At 34.5% G+C, this 16128-nt stretch overlaps 1 protein-coding gene across 1 annotated transcript in view; it reads left to right on the top strand.

Moving 5' to 3' along the window:
• pes (pescadillo) overlaps positions 1 to 13555 on the top strand; it is a 14360-nt gene extending 805 nt beyond the window's left edge. Inside the window, exons 3-15 of the mRNA XM_048188854.1 lie at positions 1965 to 2118; positions 4243 to 4352; positions 4850 to 5021; positions 5142 to 5231; positions 6564 to 6680; positions 6805 to 6882; positions 6980 to 7069; positions 9110 to 9240; positions 10254 to 10379; positions 10470 to 10654; positions 10754 to 10905; positions 12696 to 12863; positions 13195 to 13555. Coding sequence (XP_048044811.1) covers positions 1965 to 2118; positions 4243 to 4352; positions 4850 to 5021; positions 5142 to 5231; positions 6564 to 6680; positions 6805 to 6882; positions 6980 to 7069; positions 9110 to 9240; positions 10254 to 10379; positions 10470 to 10654; positions 10754 to 10905; positions 12696 to 12863; positions 13195 to 13275 — 1654 coding nt within the window. The 3' untranslated portion in view covers positions 13276 to 13555. The remainder of the gene's footprint in view (positions 1 to 1964; positions 2119 to 4242; positions 4353 to 4849; positions 5022 to 5141; positions 5232 to 6563; positions 6681 to 6804; positions 6883 to 6979; positions 7070 to 9109; positions 9241 to 10253; positions 10380 to 10469; positions 10655 to 10753; positions 10906 to 12695; positions 12864 to 13194) is intronic.
• Positions 13556 to 16128: the final 2573 nt, after the last annotated feature.

Below are 16128 nucleotides of genomic sequence, written 5' to 3' on the forward strand. Positions count from 1 at the left end.
CTGCCATACTTTAGAGTTAGATTGGACATGTGACATAAGGGTTATCAAGGGGTATTTAAAAGTTACTTTAAAAAAAAGCAATTTATCATCTCAATTATGTACGCTTACAAAAATGAACTTGATTAAGTATACTTAAAATTAAAGTAAAGTTTTAAGTATTCTTTATGTAGTAAGTATATTAATATAAGTCTACTATTCTATGGGACTAAACTGGCCTACTTTTTAGTGTATAAAATATACTTTTCAGTGTAACAGTAGTTACACAACTAGTTTAGTTTTAACTGTTTTTTCACTTGTACTGCAACTACAAGTGGACTTATAAGTACAGTATACTGATAGTTTACTTGTAACATACTTGTAGCACATTTTTTAGTTTATGAAAGTGCACTTTGAAGTATATTCACAGTAAACTACTGGTTTAGTAGTTTTCTGCAACTATACTTGTAAGTTAACTTAATGTCATACTAGTAGTTTACTATTTATATATAATTTTTGCACTTTAAATATAGGCCTACTACTTTATTCCTATTTAGGTACTAATTTTTATATTTTAAATATACTTTTAAGTGTACTTTAAAGCTGCAATATGTAATATTTTTGCGGTAAAATATCCGAAAACCACTAGGCAAGTGTTTACAATATCCCAAATGTTTCCAACTATTTGTAAATCGTGAGAAAATTGCAATTTTAACAAAGGCTCCGGCACGTGTGAGGAGTCGCCTGTCAATTGCATCATACCCGCGTTACCCAGTTTCTGGTTTTATTTTGAAGAAACCACCAAAGACGCTTTAATATATTACATGTTTTAATAGACAAGGGAACAACTGTTTTGATATATTTATAGACAGAAAACGAATTATTTTTATATAGCTCAACACGTATAGTCTTTTTTTCTCCATCATACCATACATTTTAAAATTAATTGCATGCCATTTATCAACACAAGCCATCCAGCATTTAATATGATATTCTAAAATCGATCTATCTTACCGCAGTGTGCAACAAGTGTCTCACAGCAGCCACCGAGTGAACGCACAGAGTAACGTTATAACATCATTTTCAACACTCTCAAATGTATCTAATATGATAAACAGAGCTGCGTTACCTCATACTCATGACCGGAAAAGCGGAGGCGCCGCCGGCGATTGTGTCATAATAAAAGTTCGGCTGCTCGTGAGGCGTGTGTTGCGCAATCGCTCCAGCGGCCTCGTTCAGCTCCAACAACACTCGGTCCTGCTCTGCTTCATACTACAATAACGTTAATAATCGCATTCATGAACATGATTTCTTCCCAAGTCCAACCCCTATTCTTTTGCGCTGTCTGTTTAGGTGAAGACCACATGTCCCAAGATTCCCCGCTCAAACTTGCCATCATCAAGCCTTTGTTTTGAATAGGCCTTTAGTGGACAGAATTATTACATACTGCACCTTTAAGTAAATTCCTATGTACACTACCAGTGGACTACACAAAAATTCACATACTCAGAATTAGGAACAAATCTGTTTTCTTTATAAATCAATATTTTATTTATAAGACAGTATGTAAACCTTTGTGAAAAAAGTATTTCATTGGCTACTCAATCAAAAGATTAAACACAACTACAAGCCAAGTATACTTGCTTAATTATATTTTTAAGTATATCTCGATCAAAAGATTGGGTACAAGTATGGGCCAAATATACTTAGACCTTTTTTTTTTAGTATAAGTCAAGTGTGCTTAAGTGTAATTTTTTGTATATTTCTGAGAAATGCATAAAAAATTTTACTAAAAATATACTTTCTTATTTTTAGTGTAAAATAAGTATATTAATTATTAGTTATTAGTTGCGCTTTATCATTACTTAAGTATTTCTTCCCTGGTGTTGTTTGTGAACCACAGATGTATGTTCTGTAACCTGCTTTGTTTCATATTTATGCATTTAATAAAATTCATTGTGTATTGATACATGCATCTCATTTTATAGGCGATTATGTATATTGAAAGGAATCTATCCTCATGAGCCCAAACACAAAAAGAAGGTCAACAAGGGCTCGACAGCCCCTAGAACCTTCTACCTGCTGAAAGACATCCGCTTCCTCCTGCATGAGCCCATCGTTGGCAAGTTCAGAGAGTACAAGGTAAGAACTGTGGAAAAGCTAAATGCTTTTCTTCAGTACTTCAGTTATGTATTAACTACAATTTAGACATTTTAGTCAGTTATTTTAGGGTGTGTTCACACTTTTAATTGGGTTCTCTTGGTAATGAAAATAATTAATTTAGTCCTGATTCGCTTAACGTTCACACTGTCATTTTTAAGACTGAACCTAAAGATTAAACAAAAACATATTTTGCAATGAAACTTACTGAACATCCAAAACAATGTTGTGTTCTGGGCTAAATGCACTCGTTCTATGTACGTACATATGATTGCGTTTTGACTAGCTGAGACTGAGCCGAGCTAGCGTTCTTCTATTCTAATTCTAGTCTTCGCATTATTTTGTTTTACTTCATCTATGATGAAGAGACATCTACTCTTGCATTGTGGGTTCGTGAATTTTCGGGGTGGAACAATGAAGGGAGGAGTGTGTTTGTTTGGGTTGATTTCAAATATAAAGAGTTTCACAGAAATCGCTTACTGCACCTTTTAATATTGAGTCATTTCCACTCAGCATTATTCTATTGTGTGTGTTCCTTTGATATATGACAGGCACATTGAAAGTAAGAAGCCTCTTTTTATCAGTTGTGATAACGTTACAAAAAGTCAGAAATTACTGAGAGGCTGAGTTTCCTTTTAAAACATGCTTTACAAAAACTTTTTTTTTCTTTTCACAGTCTGTTTTATTGTCTATGATGAGACATCGCAGACAGTGTAAAAAAAAAAGTACTTTTTTTGCCACTTATGAAAATAATGAGTGAATGGGTGTGATTTTATTGGCTGTAAATATTTTTTTTCTTTTCTTGAAATTGTATTTTGCATTGTTTGTACTAAAAAATATAAGCTTTTTGGCCCCTATATTGAATTATTTAGCTGTTTGTTCTCGCATATTTGCAGGAAATGGTGGCATTGTGTCACTCTAGCCAGCCTCTTTGTGAAATCTCTCACAAAAACATTTATACACTTGATTCATTGGCTTAAAGGGTTAGTTCACCCAAAAATGAAAATTCTGTCATTTATTACTCACCCTCATGCCGTTCCACACCTGTAAGACCTTCGTTAATCTTCAGAACACAAATTAAGATATTTTAGTTTAAATCCGATGGCTCCGTGAGGCCTCCATAGGGAGCAATGACACTTCCTCTCTCAAGATCCATAAAGGTACTAAAAACATATTTAAATCGGTTCATGTGAGTACAGTGGTTCAATATTAATATTATAAAGCGACGAGAATATTTTTGGAGCGCCAAAAAAAAACAAAATAACGACTTATTTAGTGATGGCCGATTTCAAAACACTGCTTCATGAAGCATCGGAGCATTAATGAATCAGTGTGTCGAATCATGATTCAGATCGCATGTCAAACTGCCAACGGCTGAAATCATGTGACTTTGGCGCTCCGAAAAGCAGATTCGATACGCTGATTCATTGTGCTCCGCATCTTCCTGAAGCAGTGTTTTGAAATCGGCCATCACTAAATAAGTCGTTATTTTGTTTTTGTTTTTTTGGAGCTCCAAAAATATTCTCGTCGCTTTATAATATTAATATTGAACCACTGTACTCACATGAACCGATTTAAATGTTTTTAGTACCCTTATGGATCTTGAGAGACGAAATGTCATTGCTCCCTATGGAGGCCTCACTGAGCCATCGGATTTCAACAGAAATATCTTAATTTGTGTTCCGAAGATTAACGAAGGTTTTACGGGTGTGGAACGGCATGAGGGTGAGTAATTAATGACAGAATTTTCATTTTTGCGTGAACTAACCCTTTAATGCAAGCAATATATCACATAGTTGCCACATGAAATTCTGATGGAAAAATTTTACAATTTATGTTTAAGTAGAAAATGTGCAAGTTGTTTCGCCAACAGAGCCTGTCTAATGCATACAAGAGACATCCAACATGCCTTAAAAACGGACACAAAAAATGTACCCAGTTGATTATTAATAAATCATCATTGTTAAATTTTCATTCTTATGGCCAGTATGGCATTGAATTTCATTTGAACGGCTGATATAAGCGCATCTCTAGTAGTAGGTCAGTATTATTTGCACAACCTCTGTGAGGCAGTCTGTGAGCTCACTGTATATTCCTTGATTATAGATTTTTGTGCGGAAACTGCGGAAAGCATATGGCAAGGCTAATTGGAGCGGAGTGGAGAGACTGAAAGAGAACAAGCCTTCGTACAAACTGGACCACATCATCAAGGAGAGGTGAGAGTAAATGCAGTGCTGTCTGTGGCCTGCAGAGGACGCACTTCAGCTCTCTGGCTCAAGAACAACATGCTGTGAAAGACGTTTCTGTGTGTCCAGACAGTGTTATGTGATAAGCACCTATTTGTGTCCAAACACTGTTGTGAGTCTGGGCAGAGTCTCAGTCTCTGTCCACAAAACAGATCAGTTATGAGAAATCCAAAAAGTCACTAGAATATGATACTTTAATTATCTTGGCTCGACTCACTGTCTGTCTCTTCATCCGTCCATCTGCCTTTGTTTACATCAGCAGGTTTTGGGTTTTGGATTTTGAATTTAGAATGTGATCTCCTTAGAAGTCACCTATAAAGTCTGCCACGATATTTAGCTTCTTTATCTCAAATTTTGCTGAAATGTTTCGTTCAGCCGCCACATTGACCAACTTTCTTCCTCTATTTTTCTATGAGTGGTCTGTCATCTCCTTGTGTACTGTATATAAAATAAGTTTATTTTTTCAGATATCCCACGTTCATTGATGCTCTTCGAGATGTAGATGATGCCCTCTCTATGTGTTTCCTGTTCTCTACGTTCGCTCGCACGGGAAAATGCCACGTTCAGACAATTCAGCTCTGCCGGAGACTCAGCGTTGAGTGGATGAACTACATTATCTCCTCACGTTCCCTGAAAAAGGTATTGCATGTCCAAAGAGTGAAAAGTGTAAATCTTTAAAATGATTTTAAATGATTCACGAGTGTTACAGCAAGTGTATTATCAACCACTTCTCTGACTTTATGATTATTTTTCCTTCAGGTTTTTCTTTCCATAAAGGGCATTTACTACCAGGCAGAGGTCCTGGGGCAAACCATCACATGGATCATACCATATCAGTTTGCCCATGATGTGAGTATAAAATATATCTTGCACTCTTGAGGCTTGTTCAGTGTGTGTGTGTGTGTGTGTGTGTGTGTGTGTATATATATATATATATATATATATATATATATATATACAGTCCAAAAGTTTGGAACCACTAAGATTTTTAATGTTTTTAAAAGAAGTTTCGTCTGCTCACCAAGGCTACATTTATTTAATTAAAAATGCAGTAAAAAACCGTAATATTATAAAATATTATTACAATTTAAAATAACTGTGTACTATTTAAATATATTTGACAAAGTAATTTATTCCTGTGATGCAAAGCTGAATTTTCAGCATCGTTACTCCAGTCTTCAGTGTCACATGATCCTTCAGAAATCATTCTAATATGCTGATTTGCTGCTCAATAAACATTTATGATTATTTTCAATGTTGAAAACAGTTGTGTACAGTTTTTCATGATTCCTTGATGAATAGAAAGTTCAAAAGAACAGCATTTATCTGAAATACAAAGCTTCTGTAGCATTATACACTACCGTTCAAAAGTTTGGGGTCAGTAAGAATTTTTATTTTAATTTTTTTGAAAAGAAATTAAAGAAATGAATACTTTTATTCAGCAAGGATGCATTAAATCAATCAAAAGTGGCAGTAAAGACATTTATAATGTTACAAAAGATTAGATTTCAGATAAACACTGTTCTTTTGAACTTTCTATTCATCAAATAATCCTGAAAAAAAATATTGTACACAAATATTTTGTACAATTGTACACATTAAATGTTTCTTGAGCAGCAGATCAGCATATTAGAATGATTTCTGAAGGATCATGTGACACTGAAGACTGGAGTAATGATGCTGAAAATTCAGCTTTGCATCACAGGAATAAATAAAAAATTTTTTATATATAATATTTTATTATATTATATATTAATATTACTATTTTAACCATATTTTTGATCAAATAAATGCAGTCTTGTTGAGTATAGGACTTCTTTCAAAAAAAAAAAAATAAAAATCTTGCTAAACCCAAACTTTTGAACAGTAGTGTATGTTGTAACTGTTTTAGCAAGTTTGCATTTTTGGGAGGTGTGAGAGGTGTAGGTGAAGGTTTTCAGAGTTAAATAGGCTAATGAACGACTTTAATGGAAGAAATTTTGTGATTTGTATTATTGTTGTAATTATTTTTAAGGAATTGGAAACATTAGTGTCATCATATTGCTGTTGTTACCCATGTTAAAATCATTGATCACATGGATCAGTGTTCTTAGTATGATGCAGTATTTTGGATGCTGAGGTCTTCCTATAGATTATTTTATGATGACTGTTTAATATAACATACATCCTTGCTTTCCTCAGCACCCTACAGATGTGGACTACAGAGTCATGGCCACATTTACCGAATTCTACACAACGCTGCTTGGCTTTGTCAACTTCCGTCTTTACCAGACTCTCAACCTTGTCTACCCACCCAAGGTATCACACACAGAACATGTGAATGTGCTTGCTTTAAATGCATTAATATGTAGTAGCAGAATTCCAATTCGTTCCAATTGTAAATTGAATCTGTTCTTTTTTTTTTTTTTCGTGTGCGTGTTAGCTTGATGGACAGGGAGAGATCAGTCTCAAATCAGAGTTTGAAGAAGATTATGCCCTGGACTCAGAAAGCTATACTGAGGTACAAGACTTAATTCATTTTCTCTTTTTATATCAACATTATCTTGTGCCAAATGTTACAGTGTGTTTAAAGACTTGCCCTTCAAATCTCCCTCCAGAAACTGTCAGCGTTGAGTGCCAGTCTGGCCCGTATGGTCCCAACAGTGGAGGAGGAGGAGACACAACTGGACCATTTCCCTACTGAAGGGGTGAGCGAGTGACAGCTGTCTTTATTGTTAGGGATGTCGTGGTGAGGGGTTGTGGGGGTTATTGCATATAATTTGCCGTCGTCAGGGAGCCGCTATCAATATGCTAGGTATTGAAATTGCTTTTGAATGCACGCTCGCTTTTCACTTTCGAATTCGCAATTACATGTACTGTGTATAGGGAGCCGTACTGACCCCATATTTTACGAGATAATGATGCTCAATGATGCTCAGGATCTGTTGCACTCCAAATCCTCTGCTATCGTCTTGTCAGTCATCTCTCCTTTCTTCACGTGATAAGTGAAGTGAAATCTGACTCCTGATGCACTGTACTGTGGCTCTTCAGCTCTTGCTTTCAGGTTATGATTGTAGCATCCGTTGTCCAACTGAACTAAATGTTTTTCATTTCTATAAAAAAGCAAAAGGGCAGTGATGGTGGTGCTGCAGTGGGCGAGTATGATAACAGCAAGCCTATTTATTGTGAATGCCTACAGTGGCTTACAAAAATTATTTTGGCTTAAAACACTGTTCGTAGTCATACAATTTAAATTGGTGACTACAAACGTGGCGTTCTCTCCATATTTACGATTCTTTGCAGCCTTTAGCCACTGCCTACATCGTGCTGGATCCTTCACTGGTGACCGAAAGCAACTCTTAACACCGCTAAACGTTTACGCTTTGAATTCTTGCACCCGGGAACAGTGCGATACCGTTATGACTAAAAGTTTGCTAAGAATTATTTCCTACTCAACAAGGCTCTACTCTGGTCTGGTGGGAGTGGCCTTGGACAGCAACATGCCCAGTGCATTGTGGGTGTTTAAGTTTTCCTACCCAATTAGCAAAAGGGGAGACAACAGCATTTTTTCTCTAGTCAGGTAGCACTGATTAAAGTTTTTTTTTTTTTTTTTTTTTTGCCTTTCTACCGCATAGGCAGCAAAGTTATTAAATGCCCATTTTGCCAACATTTTGCCCTTTTAAAGCCTGTACACTTACTAAAAAAATAATAATTAACCCTTGATTATTTGGACAAGGAAATAGAATTTATATTAATAACAAATGTTGTTATTTAGACATGATAATTGAATAATTATTATTATTAATCTATTACCATGTCTAAATAACAACAGTTGAACATGGTAATATAATTTATTAAAAATATTATTAAAATATATAATAATAATAATAATCATTAATAATAATAATCATTAAAAATTATTATAAATTCTAATAATATTTTTTTTATAAATTATTATAAATTATATTACCACATCCAAATAGTCAGTTATTTATTATTATTATTATTATTTATTTATTTATTATTATTATTATTATTATTACCATGGTTGTTTGGACATGGTAATGCAATTAATAATAATAATAATAATAGTAATAATAATGTTTTTTTTATATAAATATGGTAATCCTTTGGTATCGTGGTACTGTTTATATATCAAATTACCATGGTATTACAATCACAGTACAACAGTAGTTTTTTGTAGGGCTATAAAAACAATATGGGAAAAAATAGCAAAAAAATTGACAATTAAAACATGATACAAAGTTCAAAGTTTAAATTTAGTAACTAATAAGTTTATTTGTAGAGCACCTATAAAATGCAGCTCACAGGTCAGAATATAAAAAATATTTGGCAGAGCTGTATTGTAGCAAACTCAAAGCTGTCAGATTCCTCTATGCTTGCTGAAGCACTTGTGATCTCTGTAATTAATGCAAATATATGACTCCACAATAACTTTCCACACTTCAAGTTCACTAAAAAGAAAGTGTCACAAGACACTTGTTATTTAGTCACACATCATAAAACGTTAGTGAAGCATTTAACCCGTGGTTTGATTAATTGTTGTTTTGGACGGACCTCACATCCTCATGTTTCATGTTCACTGAGGGAGACTGTTACTATGGTTACACGGTGAAGGTGTTAAAAAAACATTCTGATGAAACCAGCGTGACTGCAGGTGAACTTTATCCTCATTATTAAACGCAGCTTTTATAGAGCTTTATTTATATATGCACTTTTAATTACAGGACGACCTGGAAAAGATGGAGGTGAGAGAGAAGATGGAGCAGGAGCAGAACACACAGAAGAAGCTCTTTGAGGGCCTGAAGTTTTTCCTAAACAGAGAAGTTCCCAGGGAATCACTGGCTTTTGTAATCAGGTGAAGGAGTGTGACACACCAGCTTAATTTTTATCACACATCATTCTATCTATGGTGCTTTCCTTAAATAGGGGACAGATTGGTGTGCTTTTCTTTTTAAGGCACAAATCCCATGTTCTTTAGAGGTAAAACTATTAAAATTGTTTGATAATCTATGTTTTTACATAAAATCAACATAAAAAAATAATTGCGTTTTTCCCATCTCATTGGTTTTCACCTTCTCAACTGTATGCAGCAATAGAGATCATGCGAGAATGTCATAATTGTGACTGTTTAATTGATATTCACGTCACTGTAGAATTATTCTTATTAATTATCTAATTTTAACAAATAACGTATGTTTAGCTGTTTCTCACACCCTGTTACTGCATAGATAATTCCTTTTTTTTTTTAAATGCAACATTCTCTAATAGTGTGACATGCAGGAAGTGACATCATTTGTACAGAATGGTAGGAACACAAAGGAATAATTTAATTTTCTCAACTTAATTCGTAAAGCTCAACTATTCAACCCTTTAATCAATGTTATTGTAATCAAATAAAGTTCTCATCAATATTTCTTCTTTAAATTATTGAAAATATAATTTTATCAATAAAAAGTAACTACACAAAACCATTTGGTACCAAACTAGGTTAATGTAGGCAATATTTTATTGTGTGTGTGTGTATATATATATATATATATAAAATTAGGTTTTAAAATTGCAGACCTTGTATAAAACAAATATAAAATAAAACCACTCATAATATTTAGTTTGACCACCTGAGGGGAACAAACACCATTTTAATTACTGCTTTTTTCTTTTTTTTTATGTTGCTTTGTTTTTACAAAAAGCCCGATTTGTGGAAAGTGCCATAAGTTTACAGTGTGTTTGGTTTTACTCTGCAGTGATTTGCATACAAGTAACTGTTCATAGATGTGTGTTTTTCCAAGGCTACAGTTTGTGTATGTAGTTTTACTTAACCAAAAGTTACGTTTTTGTCTGTGTATAAGAATGTCTTGCATTGTGCAGGTGTTTCGGTGGACAGGTGTCCTGGGATAAATCGCTGTGCATCGGCAGCACATATGATGCCACAGATGAAACGATCACACATCACATTGTGGACAGACCCAGCGTTGACAAACAGTATATCAACAGGTCCGATACCAACTCTCACTGATTGTATACATGATGTATATTAATATATATTCTTGTACTTATGTAATGACTTATGTAATGTATATACAGGTACTACATCCAGCCGCAGTGGGTGTATGACTCTGTCAACGGTAAGATTCTGTTACCCGTAGAGGAATACTTCCTGGGAGTTACACTGCCGCCCCATCTGTCACCGTTCGTGGAGGAGACTGAGGGAGATTATGTGCCTCCTGAGAAACTCAAGCTCATGGCCCTGCAGAGAGGAGAGAAGCCACGTGAGGGTTTTCCCATATTGTTTTGCATACTGATTTTGATGTGTGAATGTATGTGTGAATGCTGAGTGATTGTTGACTTCAAAAATTGACTCTTTACAGAAATGGAAGAAGAGGAAGAAGAAGAGGAGGGAGATGAGGAGGAGGAAGAGGATGAAGATGATGAGGAGGAAGATGATCAAAGTGAGGAAGAAGATGAGGCTGAAGATGAAGCAAATCTAGCTGAAATGGAGGAGAAGAGGTCTCGGGGAAAGGTAAGATGCCATTTTTGATGCCATTGACGCAAAAATTATTACAATAAGTAACAGCATTTATGAAGTCTACTGTATCATATTTGATATGTTGTATCATATTTGACCTCTGTTGCTCACAATCTTCTACATGCCTTCTATCCTCTGATTGATAGGTTATACTTTTTTAGCAAGTAAAAGGGCCTTTTAGTATAATTGTAAAAATGTCCACCTTGAGGTTGTGGTTCATCTTTTTGATGTGAAATCTACAGATTTTTATTAAATAAACATACAAATAACTTATATTGTTAGTAATATTTCCAGATGAACATTTAATGGACTGAAGCTACTTAGGTTTACTTGGTTATCCATACATCTTTTTTTTTTTTTTTTTTTTTAAATTCATGTTAAAATGTGAGTATCAAATATGATAGAGCTTTGATCATAAAACTAAGCATTTAAGGTAACACTTTACAATAAGGTTCATTAGTTAACATTAGTTAACTACATTAGTTAACATGAACTAATAATGAATTACTATTACATTATTAAAATCATTAACATTAGTTAATGCACTGTGAACAAACAATGAACAACTGTATTTTCATGAACTAACGTTAACGAAGATTAGTAAATACAGTAACGAATGTATTGCTCATGTTAGTTCATGTTAGTTAATACATTAACTAATGTTTAACTAGTGAACCTTATTGTAAAGTTACTGCATTTAAATATCCTACTAAGACATTATTGGGAGATATTTGAATGACAACTGATATTTATATGCATTATGCAAGTAGTCTGCTTTACTGTTCGGAAGAAATTACCTATAAGAATTTCATTTTACTTTTTGAACATATAGTACATATCTGCAACTGCACCAAATTGAACATTTTGGCTTAGTTTGGGCCTCTGAATAAAATTGAGGTCATACTATATGAGACATAAAAGCCTGATGTATCAAATCGTTAGCCTCATAGCATAATTGCCTAAGTCATTTTTTGGCCAAATTGTGATATCTTCCTTTGAAATATGATCTGGGCAATTATGCTATGAGGCTAATGAAATATGATACTCAACAAAAAACACATGCTAACTTTTTTGTTCAAAGCTGTTCAATAAGCTTCCATTTCAAAACATTACATTTTTCTTTTGTATGTCAGGTTTTAAAGGGTTAAAACAAAAAAAACAACTTGATTCTAAATATGGATTATTTTTGGGATGGAATCCTTTTTTAGCAGAGGTGTAAAGAGTACCTGAAAACCATACTGGCGTAAAAGTACAGATACCTTATAGTAAATATGACTCCATTACAAGTTACAAGTCACCAATTCCAAAACAACTTGAGTAAAAGTCTTAATGCCAAAGTATACTTCACTTTTTACATGTACGCGAAGGTCATTTATGTAACCACGCATAAACAAGATGTAGTATTTAGTGCCCTGTAGATGGCAATATTACTTATTTCTGCCACAAAAGAAACTGCTGCAGAAAAAGTTTGGTGCCATGCAAAATCTAATGTGTAATTGCATTGCTCATCGCAAATGTAGTGGATTAAAGATTACAAAATGTAATCAAGTAAAGAGTAAAAGTTGCTAATATCTTTGATAAAACTGCCAAAATGATACTCAAGTACAGTAACTAATTACATTTACTCAAATACTTTACACCTCTGTTTTTTTTTGTTTTTTTAATGAACTTTAAATTAAAATATTTTTAGAAGAAAAAAAATTAGAAGAGAAATTTTTTTTTTAGAAATATTTTTTTCAATATGTAAAATACTTATATATTGTCATGTGCTGGTTCTCCCTCAGAAATTGTCAGTAAAGGTGACTCCTGGTAAAGTCAAAGCAGAGAACCGTAAGCGAACTGCAGAGGAGGAGAAAGCAGAGGAGAAGAGGCTGGCCATCATGATGATGAAGAAGAGAGAGAAATACCTCTATGACAAGATCATGTTTGGCAAGAAGAGGAACGTCAGAGAGGTAAGCCTGTTTAGAAATGGATGTGTCCGGTACCATTTCACAACCATATTCTCTCTTTTGTAAATTTGAAATAAAATTGTATAAAACCAGACCCATCTAACCAGAATAATGAGCTTTATGTTTGTTTTAATTATTTTATGCTGTTAGATAAAATTTTTTATGATGTGTGCTTTGGTTAATGGTTAAACGAGTAAACGTAGTAGTAATTCAGAGCTGGCACGGTGGCTGTTAAAGCCCTTTAAAAGGTGCTTGACCTACCTTTGGCTCATTATTTAAGCTCCAGTGACCTTGATCGACTTTGTTCATGAATCTAATGCACACTTTCCAACAGGCTAACAAGCTAGCTGCTAAGAGGAAAGCCCATGATGACGCCAGCAAAGCAGACAAGAAGAAGAAAAAGAAAAAGTGCTGAAGGACTGATTTTTATATGTATTAAAGTGCTTCTTGTGGCATTTTCCCCTCTGTTAAGAGACTTGGAGGAATGCTTCTTCTCTCGTTTCAGCTCATTGCATCATTTAATGGGGATTGCACATGATTCATTGAACTCGGTGTCATTTTAGTTTTCACAAACTGGTTTTCAATGACTACCGAGCTTTCATTCTGCATTTCTTGTCTGTCTTTGTGTATCAGGCCTAACTTTGTTTGACACATTTCTAATAAACAAAAGAAGATAGTTCATATCTTTAATGAAACAGAGTTTCATTTCTTTTTTTATGTGCATGTTTCATGGGAAATTTTTAATGTACTAGCTGGGATAAAAATAAAAAAAAATGTGAGGAAAAAAACTGCAATAATAGTTACTGCGCTGACTTTCTTTTAATAGCCATGGCATAAGTTATGAAATGGTTATTTACTATCCTGTAGTATAATGAAATATAAGTTCAAAACTTTGGGGTTGGTGAGATTTATACTATTACTATAATAAATCATTAATTCAAAAGTTTGGGGTCAGTGCAATTTTAATATTGACAGTGAAGACAATCATATTACAAAGGATTTCATTTTTAATTAAATGCTGTTCTTTTTCTATCAAACAATCCTAAAATATTTTAACTGTTTCCATAAAAATGTTAAGCAGCAGCACTTTTTTAACACTGATAATAAGAAATATTTCTTAAGCACTGAATCAGCATATAAGAATGATTTCTGAAGGATCATGTGACTGAGGACTGGAGTAATGATGCTGAAAATTCAGCTTCGGCATCAAAAAAAAGAAAAACCTTTATTTTAACATACAGTTGTTGGTCATATAATTAGAATATCATCAAAAAGTTGATTTATTTCACTAATTCCATTCAAAAAGTGAAACTTGTATATTATATTCATTCATTACACACAGACTGATATATTTTAAATCAGTATTTCTTTTAATTTTGATGATTATAACTGACAACTAAGGAAAATCCCAAATTCAGTATCTCAGAAAATTAGAATATTGTGAAAAGGTTCAATATTGAAGACACCTGGTGCCATACTCTAATCAGCTAATAAACTCAAAACCTGCAAAGGCCTTTAAATGGTCTCTCATTCTAGTTCTGTAGGCTACACAATCATGGGGAAGACTGCTGACTTTACAGTTGTCCAAAAGATGACCGTTGACACCTTGCACAAGGAGGGCAAGACACAAAAGGTCATTGCAAAAGAGCCTGGCTGTTCACAGAGCTCTGTGTCCAAGCACATTAATAGAGAGGCGATGGGAAGGAAAAGATGTGGTAGAAAAAAGTATACAAGCAATAGGGATAACCGCACCCTGGAGAGGATTGTGAATCAAAATCCATTAAAAATGTGGGGGAGATTCACAAAGAGTGGACTGCAGCTGGAGTCAGTGCTTCAAGAACCACTACGCATAGCAAATGCAAGATATGGGTTTCAGCTGTCGCATTCCTTGTGTCAAGCCACTCTTGAACAACAGACAGTGTCAGAAGCGTCTCGCCTGGGCTAAAGACAAAAAGGACTGGACTGCTGCTGAGTGGTCCAAAGTTATGTTCTCTGATGAAAGTAAATTTTGCATTTCTTTTGGAAATCAGGGTCCCAGAGTCTGGAGGAAGAGAGGAGAGGCACACAATCCACGTTGCTTGAGGTCCAGTGTAAAGTTTCCACAGTCAGTGATGGTTTGGGGTGCCATGTCATCTGCTGGTGTTGGTCCACTGTGTTTTCTGAGGTCCAAGATCAACGCAGCATATACTAGGAAGTTTTAGAGCACTTCATACTTCCTGCTGCTGACCAACTTTATGGAGATGCAGAGTTCATTTTCCAACAGCACTTGGCACCTGCACACAGTGCCAAAGCTACCAGTACCTGGTTTAAGGACCATGGTATCCCTGTTCTTAATTGGCCAGCAGTACAACACAGTAGTGTATGGTGCTTGCAAATCACATCAGATGGCTTGCATTTTGATTAGTGAGTTGAAGGGAGGTTTATTCTGTTCTCGGATTATATTTTTCAAAGCAAGTAAAATTTGCATTAGCTGACATTGTATTTTGCATTAAGGTGAGTGACCTCTTTGGAATCAAATTGTTTGTGTTATGCATTAAAATGTGTTTTTTTTTTTTTTTTTTTTTTTTTGCTTTATAAACCCTTTGTCTGACTTAATTGTTTAGTTTCAGGTATAAATAGGATTTGATACCCAAGGGGCAAACAAGTTTAGTATGTATTACAGGTTCCCGGGAGCACTCACATTGTCAAATTCCTGAAATAAAAAACAAAACAACCAGTGACACTCCCTTCCCTAAGGACTCTACTATAAGACATCACAACATAAAGCGGCTTTCGACATGAGAGTTTTAGGCTCTCTGCTACTGAAATGTTCTTCTGATTGTTCCCTGCGCATATTGCCGTTGAAGTCTAGCAAGGTCCTCTGAGAATTTTTACTCATATCACTGGGTTCAGAGTACCAGCCGTTAAAACCTGTAACCTTGTGGGAAGAAAGTTTGGCTCACTGGGGTGTGGAGAGTCACTCGGTCTATGAATGTATCCAAAGTCTTTGATGTAACTAAGCAAGATTGAATATCCCTTAACATTATCCCAAGTTATTATAAAAACACTGTACAATTTTTGCAATTAATCCTGTGTATTCAGTTTAAATAATGGCTTGTCTCGCTGTTGCGTATCAGTTGGGCTTATTTAAACCTATCATCTTTGGCATTTTGATTTTTCCCTCAAACACGAATACGACGAAATATAACCCGCGCTGCAGCTTTATATTAGTTTAAGGAAATATGACTACTTATGAAAGGAAATTTTATTAGTTAATTAGTTTTTAAAA

Source organism: Megalobrama amblycephala, linkage group LG4 (assembly GCF_018812025.1).
Source record: "Megalobrama amblycephala isolate DHTTF-2021 linkage group LG4, ASM1881202v1, whole genome shotgun sequence".
Taxonomy (NCBI): domain Eukaryota; kingdom Metazoa; phylum Chordata; class Actinopteri; order Cypriniformes; family Xenocyprididae; genus Megalobrama; species Megalobrama amblycephala.